The 26,098-nt window shown below is 39.1% G+C and overlaps 1 protein-coding gene across 4 annotated transcripts in view; it reads left to right on the top strand.

Moving 5' to 3' along the window:
• Window positions 1-12,765, top strand: part of LOC112560091 (potassium voltage-gated channel subfamily A member 2-like) — a 63,590-nt gene extending 50,825 nt beyond the window's left edge. For 3 of the 4 annotated variants that reach the window (XM_025231664.1, XM_025231666.1, XM_025231663.1), the window contains exons 3-5: window positions 158-2,737; window positions 3,151-3,201; window positions 5,402-12,765. In XM_025231664.1, coding sequence (XP_025087449.1) covers window positions 158-1,595 — 1,438 coding nt within the window. In that variant the 3' untranslated portion in view covers window positions 1,596-2,737; window positions 3,151-3,201; window positions 5,402-12,765. Of the gene's footprint in view, window positions 1-157; window positions 2,742-3,150; window positions 3,202-5,401 lie in introns of all 4 variants that reach the window. The other variant, XM_025231665.1, reaches the window with a different exon arrangement.
• The last annotated feature ends 13,333 nt before the right edge of the window (window positions 12,766-26,098 follow it).

Here is a 26,098-nt window from a genome sequence, read left to right on the forward strand (position 1 = left end):
CCCTTGCCCTGCATGGAAGTATTTTCGAAACGTAGATCTAGGTTAGCAAAATGGAAGTGGCGATGGCCGGGTTGGAGGGGAACGGTGGCCCCGTTATAAACTACCGAGATTCCTATCAGAAGCCGCTACTTTCACGATCTAACCTTCCCAATTCCAGGTCCTATCCCAAGCTGTCGGACGAAGACAATGTTAATCTGGACGATGGGATGGGCCCACCCGGGAGCGACTATGACTGCTGTGAGCGGGTAGTCATCAACGTCAGCGGTCTCCGCTTCGAGACTCAGTTGAAAACATTAAATCAATTTCCAGACACGCTCCTCGGCAACCCTCAAAAAAGAAATCGCTACTACGATGCGCTACGGAACGAGTACTTCTTCGACAGAAACAGACCAAGTTTTGACGCCATACTCTACTTCTACCAAAGTGGGGGGCGCCTACGACGACCTGTGAATGTGCCAATCGATGTGTTTTCGGAGGAGATTAAGTTCTATGAACTAGGAGAGATAGCTTTTGAGCGGTATCGTGAAGATGAAGGATTTATCAAAGAAGAGGAAAAACCACTTCCACAAAATGAGTTTCAAAGACGTGTTTGGCTTCTTTTCGAATACCCAGAGAGCTCAACTGCAGCCAGGTTAATTGCCATTTTTTCTGTGGTAATAATCTTGCTGTCTATTGTGATATTCTGTTTGGAAACGTTACCAGAGTTTAAGCATTATCGAGTGCATAATGCATCAGATAACACTTCTCGGGAATCCTTGGAAGAAGATGATATCCCAAAGTTTAATGAACCATTTTTCATTATTGAGACATGCTGCATAATCTGGTTTACATTTGAACTGTTGGTTCGTTTTGCATCCTGTCCAGAGAAACTGGGCTTCTTTAAAAACATTATGAACTGCATTGACATTGTGGCCATCATTCCATACTTTATTACACTTGGCACAGTTGTGGCAGACGAGAGCAAAAGCAATAACCAAGCGATGTCCCTGGCCATCCTGAGGGTTATCAGACTTGTTAGAGTGTTTCGTATCTTCAAACTGTCAAGACATTCAAAAGGATTACAGATTTTAGGTCAGACACTAAAAGCTAGCATGCGAGAACTTGGATTGCTGATATTTTTTTTGTTCATAGGTGTAATCTTGTTTTCAAGTGCAGTGTATTTTGCTGAGGCAGATGCTGACCAGACACATTTTAGAAGTATTCCGGATGCATTTTGGTGGGCAGTGGTTACCATGACAACTGTGGGTTATGGAGATATGCGACCTATCGGGGTGTGGGGTAAGCTTGTAGGTTCTTTGTGTGCCATTGCTGGAGTGCTGACAATTGCTTTGCCAGTTCCTGTTATAGTTTCCAACTTTAACTATTTCTACCATCGTGAAGGGGATAGCAGTGATAAAAACACTTACAAGCATGTTCAGTCTTGTCCCAACTTTGCAGAGAAGAAAGGCTCCATTGATTCAGAATGTGGGTCAGATATTATGGAAATGGAGGAAGGAAACAGTGTTTCACTGACAGACAAGACCAAAGAAAATCATGCTGTAAAAGCAAATAACCCCACGAGTGCCAACAACTTTGGAATGGAGACCGATGTATGATTATGACTGAATGTGTACTCTGCAGTTTTCTTACCCTAGTTTGCTGTCGCCAGCCCATATTACACATCAGAAATGACTGTAATGTGTTCTTGCCATTTCCATCACAGCTTATGGTTTAAGACAGTGCCCTGTGATTTCTACTATGTTGTGTGACTACTGGTGTGTCCGTGACAAAAGTTTTAAACAATTATGAATGCTGTGTGCTTCCCCACCTGAAGGAAAATGCACAAAAAAAAGAGAAGAGGGAGGACCACCACGGGAGGCCTGCATTGGCACTTATTTGGCAGTGCATGTGTTGTTATATTGTCTCAGCAATAGTGCCATTTCAGTGAAGGAGTGCCATTTAGCAGGTGCTGCCCAATAAACTGACAGGGTCAGGAGTCTTGAGAAATATCTAACAGTTTTAGAAAACACTCAAAAGGTGTAGTTTTCTTCATTCCATCTATACCATTTTACCTTATTTTAAATGATGCCATTTTTTTTCTCCCATAGTCTAACCTGATGATTTTCATGATATTTTGCTGATTTTTGAAAGAGAAAATCTGTAGTCATCTGTATGAAGAAATAACTGCTTCCAATGCCAAAGTTAGACCTTTGAGAATGGCGTGCCAGATGCTTGGAGACTACTCATGGGTTGGGTCAGTGTAATGTTCTAACATCCTTCCATCTTCTGCCTCTCTCAAAACTTCAAGGACAGAAATTTATCTTCAAGGTCCTTACAGTTGGCTGCTTCAATGTTTTCCAGACTGTTAAAGCTATGCACAAAGCTGGTCTTGGACATGCTCTTTCATTGTTTTGCACTTTAACAAACTAGCATTTTCCTTTGAGTGTTTTCCAAGTGTGCAGTTCGGAGTACTAGTGTACTAGTTTCTCCTCTTATGTATGTGGCATCAGCTCAGAGCACACAGTGATCAAGAAGAACATTCCCTCATCTGTGGTAAAAAAAAAAATGGTTTCACAAGACTTTCACCAGGCTTCTAAGAACCTTCCATACCAGTGCCAGCATAAATGAACAGAGCCTTGGCAAAGAATCCTTACGAACCTGGCTGGTCTTTCATGCATGGCAATGGATGGTAAAATGGAGGTATCACACCCATCCCCAAGAATGCTGTGGTGCGTGACACTGCTGCCATTTCATTGACGTAAGTAAGTTTATTCTATTAGTTTCAGCCATGAAACCTGAAAAAATTATCCTATGTACAAATGAAATGCATTTTCAGTATTTTTCTTTTCTGCACTCTATTTGTTCTTTATTTTGTAGATAGCTATGAAATTTTATAGTTTGTAGTGTAGTAGTAATCAGATGGTGCGTATCGATAATAGTCCTAGCCTTATGGTGCAGTTACCTATTATTAACTCAGTTAATGGTTAACCAGGCTGCAACGTTTTTACTGGATGACTATGCTCAATTACTGGGATGCTAATTTCCAAAATATGAAGAAATAGTCTTGATCTGTAAGGTTTGTAAAGTTCTTCCTTCAAAAATTACATTTTATCTGTATAAATAATGAAGTGAAAGCTTTTATCACTTTATTGGATTTACTTATGCTGCCAGGGTCATGTCTTTGGTAGAGCTGGAAGCATGGAGGCCTCTTTTTATGCTCAGGTGAAGCTTGATTTTTGGAAGCTTGTATCTTACAATAGAAGCAGAAATCCTTCAGATTTTCAGAATTGGTATTATGTATATATGCTTTTCCCCTCTTCCTTTTCTCTGCATTCCTTTATACTATTGGCATTGTGAACTGTGTATGTAGGTCTGCTTATTATGTTCATCTTTGTTGTGCTGAGTATTTTTTGTCCTGTCACTTGTAGAGTGCACCAATATTACCTTTAGATTGGGAAAATGTGATGTGTGCATTACTTTATTATAATGGCTTAAGCCATGTCATTGTAAGTGATTGGGATTGTATTGGAAAATGAATACTAATTTGATCTAAGCGCATGTTAAAATCAGGTCTGTCCAATGCTTTTTTTTTTCTTTAAGATTAGATACAGCAATAAGGCTTATTTCATTCAATTCAACTAGTGTATTACAAATAACTAATTGTAATGATATTTAGCACTTATGTATGAACACATCTTTTAAATTTACACACTACTAAGCATGAATAATCTTTCATAAATGACAAAACTCAGAATTCCTGCTTCTATTGTATAATAATTCAAAGAAGCTAACAACTGAAGAAGTCTATAATCCATACGCATTATCATTTATATTAGATTACGAGTCTGATGATTGCTAGCATTATGTGCCTATTCCTTTCTGTGTGATTAGTGGCACATGGCACTTTACAGGTGGATCAAAAGCGAGAGATCTGTTAATGTGTATAAACCAACATAACTGGAAAAAAATTAAATTGTGCATGTAATGTAATTTGTAAATGACTGATATTTTAAAATAATTTAACTCTGTCCATTGGTTTTTAAACCTGACAGGCATTATTTGGTTTATTTACTTTGTGTTTTCTTTACTTGCTGATAAAACTGCTGTTGTAAAACTACAGAGGAAAAATAGAAACGAATGGGTTCTATGAACAATTTTAGACTTTTTTTTTTATTTTTTTTTTTTTAAAAACTTGCTGAGACTGCTTGAAACTGAATATGGTGCATCATTTTACTGGCAGTGGTAGCCAAAAACAAGGTAACACTAAAATAGAAGTGATGGCCAAATTGTGGTTTTCACAGAGGGAAAAATGTGCGCAGGAGAAAACAGCCAAGAGCTGATGAGGCTGAAGGGAGGGAGGACAAGGAGGTGGCAGACAAGATGAAGGTGCTGCACACATTATAGATCAGTGTGGGGGTTTGTTGTTCAGCCTGAGTATGGCATCACTTTCAGGTTGTTTGAATTGTTCTCTGTACAGCACAACCCCTGAAGGAAAGTTTTGGGAATATAAGTGTGCTTTGTTCCTATCACACTATCTTGGTGGTTAGTATGCCTGACCACAACAGAAGGTTGCCAGTTTAATATTGGCCTAAGCCTTTGAGAATAACTCCACCCAGCAAGATGAGTACCTGTTTAATCATAGAAGATAAAAGGTAGTGGAAGGAGAGAGGTGGCATTGCCTCTTTATCTGCCAGGCTGTAGAACCTTTTACCTTTGTTGCTTTTGTTATAAAATAACACCAGGCATCTTTGTTGATGCAGAAGTATGAGTTGCAGGTAGTCTGTTGAAACAAATTTTAATTGGCTTAATATTAACAGCTAGGAATGACAGGGACTTGGACAAAGGGCTCCATTTTTTCTTTGTTAGACTTAGAATCCCACTTTGAGTTGATACCAATCTCCACTTTAGCAGTAGTCTTAAATTACTTCTCATCAACAGCCATCATTGTGAGGGATTTTATATATGTAGTATATTGATTTTTTTAATAAGACAATTTATTATTACAATTAAGATTTATTATATAGCATGTTTCTAACAACCAAAAAATGCTTCAAGTGCTCCACAGACCTAATCATATATAAATTTGCATGTATGCACATTCTCTCTGTGTCTCTCTCCCACAAACATGCAGATTCATTATGCAAGCTAACAAAAAAAAAAAATGATGCATAATATAGCTTTAGCTACAAGAATGCATTTTGCTTTCTACAGTAACTAGATGCTGGGATTTGTATGTAATATTTCAATAGATAGCACACTACATGATTGGAAAAACATAATCCCTCTCTTTCTCATTCGTGCACATTGTGTGTGTGCATTCCTGCACATGCATTTCAGTTGTTTTATTTTTTAATCACAACAGTGCTATTTCTCTGAAATTTGCTAAAGTTATCCACTAAGTACTATTTATTTTCTGTTTCAGATTAAAGCTGTCTGCCACTTTCACAACTCAGCTTTCTGTGCTGATAGAGACAACTACTTTCCGGCACCTTCATAGATCAGAACATGACAGATTTTAGCAGCTACATTTGCCCCAGGATCTACGCCACTGTTTCCATGACATCCTTGCAGAAGCAGAGATGGAAAGATCTTTGAAGCAGATTGCAACCATGAAGCACCCATGATCCCAGCAGAGACCTGGGGTTGGCTGTTTCCGAGTTGAATAAGGGAACTTGCATTCACTTCTGTGCACATGTTAGAAAACTGAACTCTTCCAGAGTGTATTCTTCTTTCTGGCTTGGGGATACATTTAGCCTTCACTTCTGCCTGCCAGACTATGACAACCTGAATTCTGTGACTGTTGCAGGCAGTGTCTGCCTGCTTTCTGAGCAACCATCAGCATCAAGTTTACACCTGTTAAGTCACTCCCAAGTCCCATGTAGTCTTGAGGTAGGAGATCTGTTATGGTGAGCTCTCTTGCACATAAATTTGCTGCTCGATAAGATGGCTCCATTGATCTGGACATGCTGCAGCTCTTGCACTGTTGGTAGATAGTTTAGTTCAGAAAGTTTAGTTAGCAAGCACTGGTGCACACTAGATCAACCTTAAAGAGGTGAGGATCAAGCATACAAAGTCTTTCAGAATGAAGCAAGCTCTGGACTTGTATCATTCTCTACACAAACTTAACTGCCCAGATTTCTCCTGCCGTTAAAACATTGTGGTGGCATAATGTTTAAAGAAAAGTAAAGTTTTTGTGCTTTCTTCTAGAAGAATTGACATGAACATGAAGAAATATTGGGCTAATGGTGAAGGAATTACTAATGTCCTTTCAAAATATAATCATGACTTTATGCAATTTCATATTCCAATGTTTTTCTCTCTCCCTAAATTTCATTCAGACAAAGGACTCAGGGCACTTTTCTGTTGATGTCACTTACAAGTTATATGCACTGGGTTAATTTTGTAAGAGTGCTTTTGTGAGTGATTTTGTGGCTTATTGGAAAAGACCCGGTAAAACATTATGTCCATTTCAAGATGAAATAGAAAATACTGTTTGATAAGAAAGTCTATTGTCACGTCATAGAATTTTGGGGAGGTTGAAGGAAAAACAGATCTGTAGCAAAGTAGAAAACATCTTGTGAAGGTGAAAAATACATCTTGAACTTCGAGATCTTTTACAGACTTTCCCTTGCGTTTTTTTGTCGTGCGAAGAACATTCTTTGAAAAATTCAAGAGCTTATGAAGGTAGTATCATATAAACTGTGCTCATGGGTATTTTGCTGCTAATGATGTCTTGATAACTAGTTCCTACATTACAGCCATAAAATGAGAGGAAAGTAAAGGTGGGGTGAAATTAATTCTGTTCTTTAGCCTTTAACCAATCTTAACTATGTCTCTTACGCTCTTGCTTATTTCCATTAATCTCCTGCATCTTCAGCTTGGGAGGACATTTATACCAAAGCCAGTTTTTGTGTTTGTCTGTGAACCTGCCTTTCTGACCCTGTGGTTGAGTTATCTTTGTTTTCCTGCCTATACCCATACCTCTTAAATGGTAAATTCCAACAAATGCACACACATTTTTTCATTTTGCTCCTGAAAACAAGCTGGCAGACTATGTTTGAAGCATATTGCACTTAAGAATCTTGAACACGGTTTTTTTTTATTATTATTAATCTAGGTCTAAGCATATGCCACAAAATTACTGGTTTCATTATATAAAAAAGTCAACTAAATATTTGTGCAAGTTGTTTTTAACAAGAGTACAGTTCTTTTGAACTTTGAAACTGATCATGTTTCCATCATGGCAGTGGATCTACAATAAGTGCCCTGTCTTGTCTCAACTACATTGTCCAGTCTCAACATGCTTAAACTCTGAATAGTCACCATTATTGTATTATAATGTAAGTTGTTGAACCATTAATAACTTTATTGTTAATTATTTATTTGCTCTCTATTGCTCCAGGTTTCTGGTCTCTTCCTCTGTTTCATATTGTCAGCATTGTGTACTGCTTAAATTCTCTTTCCTTCCTGACCTACAACATGCATGTTAGAATGTACTGTTATGGCCCGTAGTAATTACCTCATATTTCATCAGAGCTCAGTCTGCAGATTTTTATTATGAAATAGCATTTAATGAGAGAAAATCTGGGTGTGCTTGGTCCTGCATATATGCCTTCATTCCTGATCTGTAATCCACATATTGAAGGTACAATGGGAGATACATGTTACTGGTTCTTGCACCTGATGTACTCTAAGAATGTGTACTCTTGCTAGCATTGTAAAAACAACATTTGCTCTTTAATGGCATTAGTATTTCAAACGATATTCTTCGTAACTTGACACATATTTATAATGGAATTTTAACCTTCCATGTTGATTTATATGGGGTTCCCTTTGTTGAAGTAGGCCCTTTATTTCCACCCTTGTCGGCATATTTGTTCTGCATTGTATCAGATATTACTGAAGTTTTATGACTTTTTTATAATTAATTCATAATGCTCAGTATTTTCTTTATTTCAGTTTCATTCATTATTGCTTTGCAAGAATGTTTAGATTATTGATGATCCCCAGAGATGCTTACCACTGTTTTTACTCCTTAAAATATATGTAGATTTTCAGTTTCAGAGTTTATCTCTGGCATTATCTAACTTTCAGGTTACAAATATGTTTTATTTATATTATTATACAAAAACATTTTTTCTTTTGATTAATTTGAAGTAATATCTGGCGCAGGTTGTTTCTTCCCTAAGTTTTGTTATTTTCCATACTTTTGGGATGCTTTTTTTTTTATAAAATAGGTTATCATGCTTTGAAAGCAAGCATGTTACTTTAGAAATTTAAGCTTAGATTTAGAAAATAAGTGCTGACTAGGATTGATATGTACACTTCACAACCATTGTACATTAGATATAACTAATAATTTTTTTCATCTTCACATCATTATGTAAATTTATGAGTAGTCTTTAAAGTGAAGAGCAAGACAAATGTTAAATTAGACTTAAATGATAGATTTTGACATTTTAAATCTTGTCTAATCAATATTTCTGGTATCAAAATGATCGTTTAGCAACCAAAAATATTGATTGAATATGATTAAGATGCCACTAGTTATCATTTAAGCCCATCTAACCATTAGACTTGCATTTCCCGAAGACTAGCACTGTAGTCAAAACATAGAGAAACACAAAAATGTAATATGTTGCATGCATAAGTTTTCTTTGTAAACTAGAGCAACATATTTCCTTTTTACATAGGTCAGTCATAAATTAATTTTTTTTTAAATTAGTGGTTACTGGAACTAGTTCAGCTTTGAAGAGTATCTTAAATGTGTTTTGATAAAGTTAATAATTTATTATCTGTCAAGAAAAAAGTAATATCACTACCAGAAATGTTATTTACTTTTTTCAAGTTTAAATTTAAAAGATATTTACATTTTTCTCAACTTCACTGTTGCTTCTATAATACTCAGTACATACTTGAGTTGTCTATTAGTGTAGATGTAGATTAGATATTTCTCTCTGTATTTTTTTCTTTCCATTTGAACAATATTTGGAAAGAGATTTTCCATCAGAAAACATTTTATTTTACTCAGGATAAATAGATGGTAATTGTGTTTGCTTTTTGTGACTGCTGTACCTACAAAGTTACACTTTTTTTGCACAGTTGTGCCAAGGATTTTTACTCCTGCTGGTGAAATTATACAGAAAGCACATTGTAGGAATTAAACTAAATGATCTAGTGTAACAGCTGAAGATTATTCAGCATCAGATTGAATGTTACAACCAACCATTGACTGCTTACTCTTTTATTTTTGACAGCAGCCTAGAACGATGGCTGTGGCTGGTAGAATATTGTGTTCAGCATTATTATAATATCTTTACAAATCAATCTACAAAAACAGATCTATTACTTGTGCCTAATATGTTTAAAACCAACTTTTGACTGCCACCTAGTCACTTCTAGATCACAAATCTCTTAATCGACACATGTAGCATAAAGGTTCTTAATGATATGAAGCAAATCTAGTTAAGGGCCCACTAGGAGTTACTAGGAAATTTAATATTTCCAAAAGACTGGTCAAACAAATGAGGAAAACATTTCACTATGAACAGAATTTGAGATTTTTGAAGAAGTCAACCTGTATTCCATTTAAGGGAAAAAAAAGAAAAATAAGCAATTTGAAGCAAAATGTTGACAATCACTGAACAAGTTTGCTTTAATCAAGTATCTCTTGATGATTTACTGTAATTTTTTTTTCTAACCCCCAACTAGTGCATGTGACAAAATAGTTTCATTCGTCATGTGACTTTTCATTCTGTTACTACTACTCAGCCACTGCAACCCCCAAATTTCAAAATGGGAGCCCTTTGCACTGACCACCACCCTTAAGGAAGAAATAAAAGCTGGCTTGTGTTGGTTTGTATCAGTGCATCTTACTCTGCCCGGTAAAAATTAAGTGTAATCTTTTCACTTTCTGTTAGGAAATTAATACATTTCAAGGCTTCACTTAATGCAATGAACATGCACCACTGAAGCATAATGTCTACCATAATGCATGACTCAATATGAAATGCTATTTTGGCGATACAATTTATGTGTTAATGGCAAAAGCATTAATGTGCAGCAGCGTCAGCCGTTGTCACTAGACTTATATTAGCACAAGGTGGTTTATTATCAAGAAAGTGATCCTTTGTCACCCTTTTTTGAGGAACTACTTTCTGCCTTCCAGATGGTGTACGTCTTGATAATTCTAGTCATACAAGTGTATCTGTGATACTGCTGTTGCTTTTTTTGATACAGATTCTGTGGGTTATGGGCTGACTGTTAGTTTATATGACTAGTCTGTTGATATTTAAGGCCTGTGTTACTGATGCTGAATGCAGTCTGTGTAAAGAATGTTGATTGTATTGGAGAAGAGTTACGTCTGTTACAGTCCACATAATGTTGAACTGAAGTTGATTTGTATTATCTTTATATAGGATGCATTCTTTACATTGTTTCAATACTGTCTATATTGTACCAGAATGAAATATAACCTTTAGTACCAGAAGCAATCTTTGCACAAAGCCACAGTTTTGAGAAATTTAATCTTTAGGTTTTTTTTAAATTTAGGGTTTTTTTCTTTGTCCCTTTTTTGTTTCGGTTTTTTAAAATGTTATTTTGAAAGTTTGATTTTTTTTTTTATGGCATTGGTGTGGAACCTTTCTATGTGAAACAAACAGATATAGCATTAACATCTGAATTATTCACTAATGGATGAAATTCCAGAATTGTGGAAAGAGTAGGTTGCTGTAGGTTTGAGGGTAAAACTGTACTTGTTTAGGCAGTCCCCTCACATTGTTGTACAGTAAGCCATTGAGAGGTGTAGCAGCAGCTGTGTGATGTTGGAATCTGTGATTACTTTCTCAATATTGTTATGAAGTAGGAAGACTTTTAAAATGGCAGAATTAGTTTCCCAATTAGAATAAAGAGGTGGTATTCTCAAGATTTACATATGACATGGTTCTATTGGTTTATTTCTGCTATATTTCAAGAACAGTATTGTGACCATTTCTGATATATATATATATGAACGCCAGAATAAAAGGGCTGGACATGGGGTCACCTAGAGCGGGTTTCAGCCGATCGACATTGGTAGCGGACTCTGGTTGAGGCCTTATGTGCAACCTGATGCACGAAGAAGATTAGATAGATAGATAATGCCAGAATAGCCCATAGTTGACATAAAAATCTTTATTTTACAAACCACTCAGGTTACAAGTAAAAACTACTTCTGATATAATTTTGTATCAAAATGAAAATGCTCTGTGAAATTAGGTATATTTGCAGTGGTGTAGGAATCATGAGGGCACTCAACCTTACAAAAAAGATACTTAGAAAGCAAGAATGTGAATGTCGTTCTCTGTCAGCATGGAGTTTGCCCCCCAAAGCTGAGCATCTGCCTATACCACTGATATGGAAATGAAATTTGTGACAAATTCTCCTCTGATTATTCATACATTAATAACACAAATGTAATGCTGCATTGCTAGTACATAGCATATTTTAATGAAGAGTTCTTTCTTTGTAATTTAATTGTTTCCCAGTAAAGTTTTTTCCTTATATTTTTATTCCTTTATGTCTGGTAAGATGAGGTCAGATAGCAAATGTTACTTATGGGCTTGATTGTAATTTCTCTTTTTAGTCATAACTAGATTCAGGCTCATAGTGTTAAACTACTGTCATATGGCATTTGTGCTTCCTTATTCAAAGATGGCAGTTTTAAATTTTATTTAGATTGGGAGATATTTTCAGTTATTAGTTTTGTGAATTTTTTACAGTAATTAACAGTGATAAACTGTTGCTGAATTGTTGCACTTGCACTGCAGTATTCTCATGAAACAGAGATGAAAGTGTGAAAGAGGGAATGGGGAAAGGGGAAAACGATTGAGAGAGTGAATGTGAAAGAATTGCAGTTTTAATGTCTAGTATATTTTGAAGTGCCTGACATTTGGCTGAAGTGCGATTCCATTCCTAGAAGTATGTGTTCTGTGTAACATCTTCCAATAATGGCAAGTACTGATTTCCTCTAAGCCAGTATTGAACAGATTTTTGACAATTCTAGAAAGACTTTTTTTTGTAGATTTCCACTGTTTACATGTTTAGGTTAAGTAAGGGCAAATTATGGCATCAGCGTCTTGTATGTATTTTGGAATAGAATAGTGGTTCAATTTTACTCAGGGTTTTTTTTTAGATATTAAGCTTGAGGAAATGGGAAGTTTATACAGTGGTTGAATAGCTCAGAATATATAATTGATGGGTTTCTTCCCTTTGAGAGATTGCATAATGACTTTTTCAAGGGTTGGGGGGAAGGGTCAGGGATGTCCCCTAAACGGTCTAGTGTGTACTTTTAGACAAAAATATTGGCTGTTGCCCTTATAAGTTAAAAATAAGGGGCTTGGTGCAATTCTTTGCTGTGATTTTTGTTTGTTTTGTTTCATTTTTTCTGTAACCTTTGGCAATGTCATGGAACAGCAGTCATGCAGTGAAATTTAGGTCTATTCATTATGTTTTTATTCAAAATGATCTGTAATGTTAAAATGTTGACATATTGGAACAGTTATGTTAGAAAGTTGATATATTGGAACAGTTCAGCATTTTCTCTAGCCTTTAGTACTCACCTGTATCTTTTTGGAAAAGAAAATAATGCATTACAGTAAAAGAATATTGATATATATATGTGCATTTAATACTTATAGAGAAATATTACACTTTAAGAGAATGATGAGATTGTGAGTATTTCTTACACATAGAGAGTACTTCTGGCACTGTTGTAAGTAAAAGAGTACTAATGTGTAGAAAAAAAAATCATGCTGTTGTGAGTGAAGCAAATGAGTGTGAATACGAAAACATAATGCTTTTCAGAATCTGTGTCAGTCCATGCTTGGCATTAAACAGGGTTATCAGTTACTACTCCTCATAACTACAGAGTTTAACCCACTGAATATTGATAGACATTCCTTTCATTTTACCTATAGTAAAATCTGCTGGAGAAAGGTTTATGGGGTGATTGGATATCGGGACATTCGATTCCTAGCTTGTGATGATATTAGCAAGAGGAGATTCGACAGCATTATTAATAGCACAGAAGTGCACCCATGCCTAATCTTTGGTTTTGTTTTCATCATTTATTTATATATACAAAACTTAGTGCTGGTCATAGGCCCAATTAGCTGATATAACATTTTGTGCTGTCTTAAACTCATTTTTCTTCTTATGTTTGACTTGGACATAAATATTTAATTCAAAAAATGCATAATTCATGATTTAGCACATGCAAAAGATATCCATCCGCAGCTGTGCAATAGACCCTATTGTTTTGAGGTAAATGTATATAACATTTACATACGGCGGGGTAGTGGGAAATTGGGAACAGTCGCAAAGGGTTGAAAGGGGTAAAGATAAGACTATTGCATTCTGCAAACCCAGAGGTAGTGAACATTGCTGGTAAAACCCTTCTTGCCTCTTGTGAACCTCATTCTTGTAGCTGGTGGTATTGTCTGCAGTGGTCTGCCAGATAAAGGATTCTTGTCTTCTAATCTCTTGATGTGTTTATTGGGTTTGTTCAGTTTTGATTTAGGTTTTGCTATAGGTTTAAGTTTATATATTAGCGTTCCCTTTTACAATCAGTTTTACTCAGCATTTTTTTATAAAGTATTTTGTACCATCATATTTATCTGCCTTTACCAAGCTGACTATATATACATATATATGGATGATTTATCATCATTACATCTGTAAAAATTAATTCAACACCTTAGATAAACGTGAGACTTCTAGTAGTTCAGGAAACATAATAAAAGACCATAGATTTATACATTGGGCTGTCAGTATTTTGCATTGAATATCCCCATAGCTCTTACACTCTTCTGGACATTTTTTTACATGGCCCGGCGACAAGGATCAGTGTTAGAAATTCTTTTAGGAGGCAATGCAGGAAGTAAACAAAACTAGTTACGTGCATTTGCCCAGTTAACCAGTCCACATGGGAGTGTCAAGAGACTTGAAGTCTGAAGCCCCAACTTGTGTGTATAGATATATTTGTGGGTGTGATAAGAGGATGCATATTCCTGTTTTATCGGTTGTGGTGACTTTTCCTTCGTCAAAGAACTTCGCCGCCGCCAAGTCGTGTCTTAGGAGATGACGGACTAAGGAGTTAGAAAGTATCACAACCTGTGTGTTGTCTGCGGTATCAGATGTGGCTCAGGAGTGTATGGTGTGTATCCGGGATATGTATTTAGTATCCTGTTGCAGTGTGTGTGTGTGATGGGGCGAGGGGGTTCATTCTGCACAAGATTCAAGACATTTATTGCCAGAGACTCTGTCCAAACAAGGCACGATGCATTCGTACACCGTGAGAACAGAGGTCGGGTGACTGGCAGAATGCGGTGCTCGTGTGAACAAACAAGATTCCTTCCTGTCCACTGTTCACTGTTCCCGTAGGTCCTGTTTCATTTCTGATATTCGACTTTTCAAGCTCACTCTAAGGGTAAAAAGGCTTTGCCACTTATTAGATATGTTATAAATATTAGCGATGGCGATATTAAGACCTTCTATTTGAAATCTTGAGCTCCGTATGCCCAGTGGCGGCAATAGCATTCTACCAGTCTTGGCATTGGTTCTAGTTTCTTAACTAGCTATTCCGCCGTTCATTGTTTTATTGACTGCGCACGCCTTCACAATGTTTACCACATGGCCCTAATTTGCAGTGAATACAAGCCGCTCTAGAAGTTTAATATGATTAGTTTAAAAATTCCAGCATAGTTAAAAGGACTTCATGATAGTGTACTTTGAATCCACGCAAAAACTGAATGCTTGCTTTCCTTCAATGCTTCGAAAGACTTTTATTCAAAATTAGTACTGTTCATTTATTTGCTAACTGGATGATTCGAGGAAAACTGAACACAAGACAGAAACATTCTTCGCATGTCAAAATTGGGCGATAGTGTTAACTAAGGTGCCGTTGAATTGTCCGAATTTTAGTTGTGTTTGTTTGTTTGTTTGTTTGTTTTTACGTTGGTTGGCTAGTTGATGTATTGAATTTTTAACCCCCTACCTTCCTTCAAACAACAAGAACTGCATGATTCGCTGTGCATGGTGGCACGTGCAATGTCATTTCCGGTGTGAACGAATCTGTGTACATCCAGTTAAGTCTGACTTGCAGTGTTTGAATAACTGATTGTAACACCTTTGAAACCAAACCATTTGTTGTTTTTCTATCAGTGGAAAGTTCAACTCTGCTGAGTCGTTTCCTAATCTACCAGTTGTTACTAAGCCTTGCAGTGTCTTCGCGTTCGTTCAGATCATTCATGCATGCAGGATGTAACAAAAATTAATGAGATCTTCCATTTGGGATTTTTAATCTTTGTTCTTTGCAGTAGGGTTATGTAGTGCTGCCATCGGGGAAGCTAGTGTACAACTAGCGACATTCAAGCTTGTATTGTCATGTACGGCGTCTACCCCCAACTTCCGTTCCGTTACACTGATAGGACGGTTAGTCCTTCGCCTCCACGGTCGCTAATGATTTACCAGACCCAGGACGCATCTTACATAGGAGGAAGGAGAGTATTTTTTTCTCTGCTCCTACCACTCACGTGCAGAACATAATTTAACTTCATAATCAGCAATGAAAATGAAGTTCTTTAAATAGATTAGCTGGTTTCGTTGAAGCATACATAACGCAGTGGTTCAGTAGGTTCAGTTCTTAAGCCATTATTTTTTTGTTGATATACGTTTTGTTTTTGTTCTGGAAAGCGTATGCGTTTGTGCGTGTATGCTTTAACTCAACAACTCGACAAGTGTGCAGAAGGTAACGTTGGAGTTTAGCTTATTTTTTTAATGTAGGTTTTGTTTGGGGCAGAAAATCTTGGTCAAAGTCAGGTCAGTGACTGAAGTGAGTGGGGGAAATATTAGCAGGAGGGAAGGACGCTAAATGTGTCTGAACGACTCATCACGAGCTCTGGTGTGTTTTTATATGAGATAGATGATGACAGGAGTGGGGGAAGAATATAAGGTTCGTGAAATGAGCTTCCGCTTCATGGTACCTTGACCAAGTTCTTGTAGGCTACTATTTATCAGGATTTCACTTTATATTTAATCATATATCTCTCTCTGCACAGTTTAATATTTCACATTCTTCCTTTGGAGGATTTTTCCTTTGTATTTTATGTATGACGCAAGTATTGCAAGACCTGTACATACATTGTTTGTATCTAAAATTCCTTAACTTCTGTGATCGTCCATTGCATATTGGCCTAGTAGCTGGACTATATCGCAGCTGGTTTTGGGTTTGTCTTATTCAAATGTTCTTTGCACTCCTTTCCCACTTTCCTCATTTAAGCGAGGAACTTGCAACAATGGACCGTATTTAGACCTGTCCCCCTCCGCCATTCCTGCAAAAAAAAAACCCCCAAAAATTTCAAAGTTTGGTCTTCAATGAAACACTTGAAGATTTTGTCATTGTTATTCTTGGCAGTTGATTGTTCTGAGCAGTTTTGTTGATCACACTAAAATGTCAGTAGCTTAAACATAAAGAAAAATAAATTGCTTGAGAGGGCGCTGGCATACAACGATTGGCAACCCTTTATGTGATTGTGAGAGGTGTTAAGTACCATGTCCGAAATCATTTATTATTTTGAAAATTCTACAGTGTGAACTTTATAAGATAAAGGAGCGTTAATTTGTGTGGCTGCATGAAAGGAAACCGTCAAACAGAAACACAGTTTAACTTCCCCTTCCACCATCCTCTTGTTTTTCTCAGAGAGAAGGTAGTGGGGTGTGAATGCATGCTTGTCGAGCTTCACGTTGAAAAGGTTTGTTATGCTATAATATAAGACAGGTACTTTACAGTATTTATATATATAAGAAAAGGAAATTTTTCCATGAAGTGTTTTTCGGTTGGGTGAGTGTTGAAAGATCTGGAGGTTTTTTGTCCCGTGTGTTCGACTTTGTTGTTGTTGGAGAAAAGATAAATTTTTCATCAACGCCACGCCCGCCATATTCTGTGCCATTCCCAGCTCCTATACCTCGGCCAGCATGTTCCCTTCAAGTTCCCCTACGAAACATTCATACGTTTCTGAAGAGTACTGTTGTTTTTGATGCTTTTCTGCCTGAAATGTCCCGTCTAATCCAGAACATTTCAGCGACTATGTCCCATATAGAATGAAAACGTTATTTGTGGAGCGATTGCAAAGTCATGTACATATCTGTTTTGAAATACTTGCAAAGATATCGTCGCAAGGGCGGTCCGGTGGCGCAATGGTTAGCGCCTGTCACCAATACAGTGAAGGTTGGCTGTCCTGGGTTCAGCTCTCTTCTTGTGCACGCTGTTCTTTCTCTGCAAGTGGCATCTGTTTACAGGGCTGGCTGCCTTAACGGGATATGGCTTTAGTTGTTGGCGTAAAACACCAATTCCCCACCCCCATGCAAAGGGAACGTTGAACTACCTCTTCACCGTTGCAAGATCTGCTGGCTGGGCATTAAGATATATGTTTATGGTCTTTTACCTGTCTTTTGTTAGGCTCTGCTTCCTTATACCTTGCAGCATTGACCTTTTTGTCCGCTCCGTCATTTTCTGTTGGCCTGAGGTGAGTGTGGCGGCTTGATACGCGGGCTCGTGCTTATTCCAATCCGAGCTCCTCTCACCGGCTCAGCACATCGTAGAGGACTGAGTTGGGGGAGGTTTTCACGTTCGGGACCTTGTATACTTTGTTAATTGCTCACTTTACAACATCTCTGCATGCAGACGGCGGAGGTGGGGTGGGGGAGAGAATATCGCGGGGTCTAATCTGTGGCAAATAATAGAAAATACAACAGTTGATAACCTTGTTTACGAGATGAGTGTACACTGGAGACGTTTGCCAGTGAGAGGAGTGTGCAGGCGTGGCGATGTTACAGGGAAGGCACACGGTGATGTCTTTGTCAGACACAAATATAGCAGCGTGGTTGTGTACGAGCTCTAGGACTACTGACATTATCTACAGTCTACACGTACATCACGTAGGCCGTGACGGCAAGGGACGCTATTCTGGTTGCTGAAGAGTGGATGCGAGAGTAGTCCTCCCTTTCGCACACAGAGAGAGAGAAGCAGTGTGGCGGAGCGTGTGGACAAATTCGTGATTAGCATATCAAATAACATAATGAATAGCTAGGAGAGACTGGTAGATATAAACCCTTTGTTTTCACTGAGGTCTCAATAAAGAGAAAGCCTGCAAAATCTGAAATATATAAGCTATCCCTTTTCCTATTTAACATCTTAACACACGTAAGTTAGCATCCTACCAAAACAATTTTGTTCCCCGCATGCTGCTGTGTAAGCTGTTTACTAGCTAACTGCTCACCTGTTAACTCCCTTGGGTTCTGCACCATGTTTTCACTTGTTTTCTGTAGCCCTTGCTAGCACCATGCACCATAGGCATTTGACTACTCGGCTTTACCTCCATTACCTACCCCAGTTTCCTGACCACATTGTGTGACCTTTTACTGGAAGGGTGATTCCAGCATTGCCTGGGGCGAGGACTTGGGGGTGTAGGCTCTGTGTACATTTTTCTTTAAACTTCTTCTACAACTATTGCTACAATTACTTCAGCTACTTCAGTCTTGTAATGAATTTGACAACCAACACTGTTAGATGACACGATTCAATAAACTGTTTTATATTTTTCACGTTTTTGAGTGTGTTGATCATTGGTGATTTGATGGTCCGCTCTCGCTCTCTCTCTCTCTGTTTTTCTGTGATTCTTCAGTCTGTCACACTCGCGCTTTTTTTTTTTTTTTTTTTTTTGAGGGTATAAGGAATCCCTTGTAATTAAACGTGTTTTGCATTTCAAGAAGATATCGAAATATTTCATTGCTAAAATGATGCTAGGCTCTTATTTTCTTTTTAAAATGGTGTGTGAGAAAACTTGGTACAGTATATGTACACCAACGCGCGTACACAGAGACACAAGTAACTTCATTTCCTTTGCAGAAACAAGCTGGTATCTTATTTTGATCTTAAGCTATTTTCTAAAGACAAATTCAGCTTTCAATGATTTCGTGTTTAGAAATAGGATCGTAAGATTTCTAATGGCTTCGATTTGAGGATGGAGGGGCGGGTGTTTTTAGCCGAGCTAGCAGCCGTCATTACAAGGCAAAGCAGCCGGCAGTCGCAAGTACAGAGAAACAATAGACTAGTATGCCCTAGACGAGATCTGGACCCAATAAATCTGATAAACATGTCGATCAAATATGTTTACAACGGTTGTGTCATTAAAAGAATCTTCCAGCCATGTTGTCATGTCACTTTTTCAAAACAAATCACCGGGTCCCCTTTCAAATTCATGGTGTGCATAGGAGAAACATGGATGTTGATGTTGGTCTCTTGCACATCGGTAGTGTTTGCTGTCGCCAGCATGGGTCGGTTCTATCTAGGCAGGTCAGTAGTCCAAAATTATTAGAAGGTGTGTGGGGGTGGGACGTGCAATTTATGTGTGTGTGTGAGAGAGAGAGAAAGAGAAAAGGTGTGTTGTGTGTGTGTTAGAATGGAAGCGTTTGTTTATATGTATGTGTGAGAGAATGACAATAATTATGTATCTATAAATTATTATTGTTGCTGCTGTTTTTAGTATTAATAACAATACTAAAAACAGCATTGTATAGTGCAAGATGGCATAAGCACGGTTAAAAACAGCATTAAGTAATCGTTGGCGGTGCATTCACGTTCATACTGTAATTAGTTCCGGACTCGCGAACAGGCATTCAACAATTATAGACAGCTTGAGTGTGTAATAGATTGAGTGTGCTTCAGTGCAAACGCTTCCTCTGCATCTCTGCATTACAACCCTGTTTTGTAAACTTTGTTTAGATGTATTACCCTCAGGGAGGGTGACAGATGGATAGGCAAATTAAGTGCTGAATGTGTTTATATGTTGGAATGCTAAAGAACACGCGACCTTGTCAACCTATTGGCCTGCACCTTCTCGTCACCAACTGAAGATGATAATAACAACGGGCAATTAGTCACCACGGGGCTTGGTTAAACAAACCTGGAATTTTTCATAAACAATGCACATGCATTAACTTTGCTGATTGCGAGCAAAATACGGTCGCTACGTGACTCACCTGGTGAAGAGTAAGCTGACCGATATATGTGGTTACAAACAAGCATGTAAACTCTCACACACACCTGTTCAGATTTGCATTTTACCACTCTTATATTCTTTTACTATCGATATTATTAATGTTTCTGTTGCTGCTGCTGTTGCTGCTGCTCATGATGATGATGATGCAGCGACATCACACGTTTGATTGACGATGTTACTTCATTCTTTTCAGCACGGGACCAAGGTATTGCGATATGCTCTTAGGCCTCTTTCTCTAAGAAATAACAACAGTTCAGTCTCTGGTTTTCCAATAATCACCAGACATCAAGCAGCGGCTCATAAACAACGCAGGTAGACAGACACCATCATCCTTCTAACAATAAACAAGCCTGTCAAGATAGACAATACATATGTATCGAGTGTGGAGAATTCACCATTCGCACGTGCACTGAAGCTTTCTTGGATCTCATGCGTGCTCAATTGGTTGTAGCTGGCATGTGCTCCTCGCTAATTTTTTTCACCCTGAAAATAAATGTTATGTCTGAAGAAAATGAGTCAAAGACAACATGGTTAAAAAATCACGAAACAGCAATAGAGGATTTATCATTTCTAAACCTTTTATTTGGCACTTACAGGGTTGGTCTTTCTGATTTTTTTTTTTTTTTTATGCAGGCATGGGGTGCCTGTAGTGTAGCAGTTAAAACACTTGTCACCACTGCAGTGAGCGGCTGAGGGTTCAGATCTCATCTCGGGACACTCTGTGTATGTGCCACTTGTCCACACGGCTGGGAGTCGGGTGTTTTCTCCGGGTACTCCGGTTTCCACCCCAACCCCCATAGTGCGAAATCACATCAAGGTTGAATCACTTTCCTACTAAATAAACCAACCAACCATATGCAGGAATGAGCTGACTCAAAATAAATCTGTGCTGTAGCAGTTTCCCGGATGTACGCAGTATATTTTTCTCCAGAAGGAGATCATGATCAAATGAATGCACATCGATATGTACAGGAATTTCACACATCTGTATATATTGTAACTGTCGCAATATTTGAAAAATTGTCCACACAAAAATTGTGTTTTTATCAGTTACAAAATTTGCCTTTAACCTTTTCTTCAAAATGACTTGTAAAACGAAATAAAATTTCGTTATTTCGTGAAATGCAAAAGGTCGTATTTCCTCAATGACTGGTCTTCCGGCAGGTTGGGTAAGGTCCTGACAAAGATTGGTTTTTATTTGTTTGTTTTGTTCACAAGCATCTCGTATTTTCACACACATAGAATGTTCTCTGTGTACACACAGCACTAATACTGTCATGTGACAACCACACGTGACTCAAGATGAATATGTAATTATACCACGTGTTGTGCATATCGGTCAAAAACACTTTTTACAAAATACAGTCACAGTCGTTGTTTAAGAGAAAGATCTTCGCAAAACTCATTGGCGTTAATTAACAGCAGACTTTGAAAGAAGTCCAGTGGTTTTCGACAACATGGGGACTTTGAGAAAAGGTTGTGCCTTGAAACATTTTTGGAGCATCAGTTTGGTCTTGCTGACGTGGCCATCTCTGGTGGATGCCATTTCTTCTTGTTGACGATTTTCCGGGACCCTAACGATGTTTTTCTTAATTTGTGCTTTCAAGGCATGGTGTATATTGTGAGATGTCTCACATTTGCAAGAAAGTTTGTTCAAAACAGACAAAAGCCATAATATTGTTACCTATTCCTCGGCCTTTAACCCCTCACACTTCTAATACGACAATAGTATAGTGATGGTCCATGTCGGAATGGAGGATTTACGTGGAGACTACGTGGTTTGAATGCTCTCAGACAAAACGTGATTGTTGCACTCTGTCGTGACCTCAGTCTTCTCCATTGCTGACCTCACGGTGATGGTGAAGGTACAACAAACCTACACAGCAGATATTTTGTTCGTGGGGAGAGTCTGCCGGAAGTCAGCCGTGTATCTGGTGTAGGAAGAGTAACTTCGTCAAATCGATGTCGACGTCACTGTCAGATGTAGGTTGCATCAGACAATACTTGTGAGCAGACGACAGACGTGTCCCACAATAAGAGCGACAATGAATTTACTCACCACTCTATGACCAGACCTCGTGGTTGCCTGTACTTATCTATATGATAAAACGTTGGCGTCTAAACCCGGAGGCTCGATGGTTCGATACCCTTGCGGCACCAAGAAACGAACTCTCCCCACTCCTGTCTTCTTGGAATTAGCACTTCTTTGATAGTTTCAGAGAGGGCCTCTGCATCACAACTAACATTTATAGTTTTTAAGGCGGCAATCAGTTGATGCACACCACACCCTTGACTTGTATTATGCTGCTAATTCGAAAATTCTTCACAGGTGTATACAACTTATGTGCGTCATCCAGAAATGACTAAAAGCGGGCTGAATGAGAAATTTGTGATTTAAACAGCCTGCGAAACACTGTCTTTACGGAAGTGAGCCGTTATATGACCGAGATACCCGTTAAGTCATCTCACAAGGGTGCGGGTAACCACACGAGGGACTCCGGAACTTGTCAGTCAGTGGGAGGAAAACCAAAAACAAAACTACCTCTGGAAGTTGTATATAAAAACTTGGGAAAACACGTGGCTTATCTTTTTGGCTTCGAGAAGGACAGAAGCAGAGATGCAGCGACTACAGCCACACACGTTGAGGAGAGTCTAGACACGGACCTACTTCAGTGGTCGAGAGGTGCGCTGGAAGGAAGATGTAAATTTAATCATAGTCATCGTCGTCGTCGTCGTCGTCGTGCTAAAGGATAAATGGGCCATAGCGGCGGTGGCCTGTAAGGGGTTCACCATGTCTAGGGCATGTTACCTAAAGCCCAACAATGTCAAACTACAGAGGTAGATAAAGAAAATTAGTTATAATAAAGCAACGAAAAGGGTAAGTCATTGCCCCTGGGCAGGTGTCTTGTCCACGTAGTTGCAAGGCAGTGTCCAGACCCTGTAGATACCCCTTTGTGGGGCTTTAGACTCCTAGTCGAAAATCACTTGAACTTACAGAGCCACTATATATTCAATACCTTCCATCCCATTAAAGAACAGAGGACAGAAACATGGCAATCTCCAGATGGTATCTGCTATATCCTGCTACCAAGGCATTTCAAATCCAGCCTCAACAAGCGAACATGACCTTGTCTTAACACGCCTGACGCTGAAACCTCCACTCTAACCCTGGATTTGCCTCGAATTAATAAAATAATAATAAATGCAAGATTTGTATCGCGCATACTCACATTCATAAGCAGCATGCTTTTAGAGAACGAGACATGGACAACATACGAGGGACAGAAGAACAAACAACACATGAACGACAGAAGGAAAACAACAGTACTGATGACGAACAAGACAAATACAGAAAACACAAAGACGAGCCAAGTAACGAGGGCTGAGAGTATCGTGATTTGCAAAAGGACGAGCATGGAAGTAGCAATAAGCGGGAAATGGGAAAGGGTGTGACGAACGACTAACATGGTGTGGACTGTTGTTAGAGGTGAGTTTTCAATGCACGTTTAAAGAATTCCGTTGTGGGTAGGTGGCGGGTACGAAAGGGAGAGAGTTCCATTGTTTTGTTGCACAGTAAATCTTGTGACCATGTTGTTGTTCTGGTGACACGAATGATTAGGATGCGATCGTCAGACGAGGAGCGGAGTTGTCTGGCTGGGACATAAAGAAAGAGCTCAGAGAAATAATCAGGGCCGGAGCCAGCAAAGAAATTAAAGCACAGCACAGACTGTTTGTACTGGATGCCAGAAAGGATGGGAAGCCAGTGTAGAAAACGAAGGAGAGGGGTGGCGTGGTCACGTGTCCTGGCTCTAAGCACCAGACAGCAGAGTTCTGTACTTTCTGAAGCTTATGAAGAAGGTATACAGGCCAGCCTGCAGGCAAGAAGTTGCAGTAATGAAGCCGACAAAGAACAAACACACAGACGAGAGTGTTGGTAGTACGCATAGAGAGAATTTGACGGATGGCACGGGATAGTAGACACCTATGCTTGACACGCGGCCTGTACGGTAATGTCTCAGAGGACAGAAAGTGCCAGCCAGGCTGCGAGTGTACAGGTCGCAGAAGTGTTAACACATTGTGGCTAAACTACGGATTGACAAAATTCAGCAGGCTAATTTTGTAGGGCCTGCAAATGATGTTATAAATATCCATAAGGCCCTCGGAGAAAGGTTTCCCACCCCTGGCGCACACGCACCTGTCAGCTGATGTGGCGCAGAATATGAAAGTCAATTACGACACCTGCCGAGGGCCTAAGTCTGTAGGTTCTAGTCTGGGGGTCTTGAAGGATGTTATCGTCTGTCTTCAGCTGGAAGTTCTACATGTCTTTGCAATATTCAGTCCATCGGTTTAGAACAGCTGTGCTTTTTGAGAAAACGTGACCATTGCTGTCTTCAGAGGCGGCGTTAGCCATTCGCGGGGCCTGGGGCCGACCATCATCGCGGGGCCGGGGTCATGGAGTACGTGTATCAACATCCCTATTGATGTGATGCCGGAAGCACTGATTTATATCCAGTTAGATAGGCTGCATCAATTTCGCGAAATAATGCACGAATTTAGTGTTTTAATTGTTCGTAACCTTTCCCACCGTTTGTGACTGTAGCGAAATAATATGGTGACGATAACTTCATAAACTGCTTGTCATTATTGTCGGGTTTAACGTGAAGACATGGGTTCAATAATTTGCTTAATTAGAACTTAGAAGTGTTTTCTGAACGTCAATTGTTTGTCACAACTTGTTTAACACAGCTAGCAATAGGTCATAAAGATGACCTCGGGTAAGGTGACCAGACGTTTCGGGGGCGAAAGCGGGACGCGTGCCGATGATGGTGTCGTCACTGATCCGTACTGACAGAAAAGGTTTACCGAAAGTGGATGCCTTTGGATCGGCATCGTCTGCCAAAATGTAAAATGCACTTGTTTTCATTTTTTTTTTAAATCAGCCTAGGTTAATTTCCTAAAAATCTATTTTATCAAGTATAACAGAGTTAGAAATCGGCAGTCTGTAGCATTCCAACACCGACAAAGTAAAAAGATAATAATAACAGACTGACATGTCTGATGGAGTCGTTAGAGGCTGCCTTCAAAGGAAAGCGAGCGACTTCCAACAGCTTCACTTTACACAATAAAGTCGGCAGGTGAAAGCCGTTATGTACTCATTTGTTGTCCATTCCATTATCACTAGGTTTGGGGTGTAGTCAGCTGCTGGCGTGGGTTGCCACTGGGAGGTGGGGGAACAACCGTAACCAAAGAAGCTGACGAGCAGACGACCGCCGGCGATGTACCAGCGGCGCGTGCAATAAGATGTCGGCCGGCAGGTCATTGTCGTCACGGGTCAAACACCGGAGCCCACAGAGCAACGAAAAAGAAATAAGGATCAACAAGACACCGCCAAAAAGGCAAAAGCCAAAACCAAAGGCGCGGATGAGAATCAGTGTACGGTATTGTTAAAGACAAGCGGGACATGATGGACTTGCCACAAAGCCGGACATTTTATGAGCAGGCGGGACACGAGGTCAAAAGCGTCTGGTCACCTTACCTCACGGGGCTGAAGCGCGGGGCCCTTCGAGAGCGGGGCCTGGGGCGGCCGCCCCACTTGCCACCCCCAAACGCCGCCGCTGGCTGTCTTCAGTGACTGAGGCCTTGTGCTAGACTGTCTTGGTGAGGGTCTTTAGGACTTGGTCGGCCTTTTTGCTATCACCTGGTGCCACTCCTTTCTCTATGGTCCAGCATTGCCCTGGATCATTTCTCCATAGCTGCCTTTATTTTTGTCTTCATGTCACAATTTACTGCTGTGTACTTGGAAGCTGCTCAAGTTTCTCTTGGGTCACCTTACTTTCTTCAACGTCCTCCATTGGTCCTCAAGATCCAGGATGTTCTTCCTGATATTCTAGATATCTGCTCATTTTTATTTTAGAAATCTGTAATATTTCTACATTCAAAATGCAAAAAAGATTGCACACAATAGTTCATACTTTTCTTTACACACACACACAATCTCTTTAGACATAGTGACTCAAATG

This window comes from Pomacea canaliculata, linkage group LG3 (assembly GCF_003073045.1).
Source record: "Pomacea canaliculata isolate SZHN2017 linkage group LG3, ASM307304v1, whole genome shotgun sequence".
Lineage (NCBI taxonomy): Eukaryota > Metazoa > Mollusca > Gastropoda > Architaenioglossa > Ampullariidae > Pomacea > Pomacea canaliculata.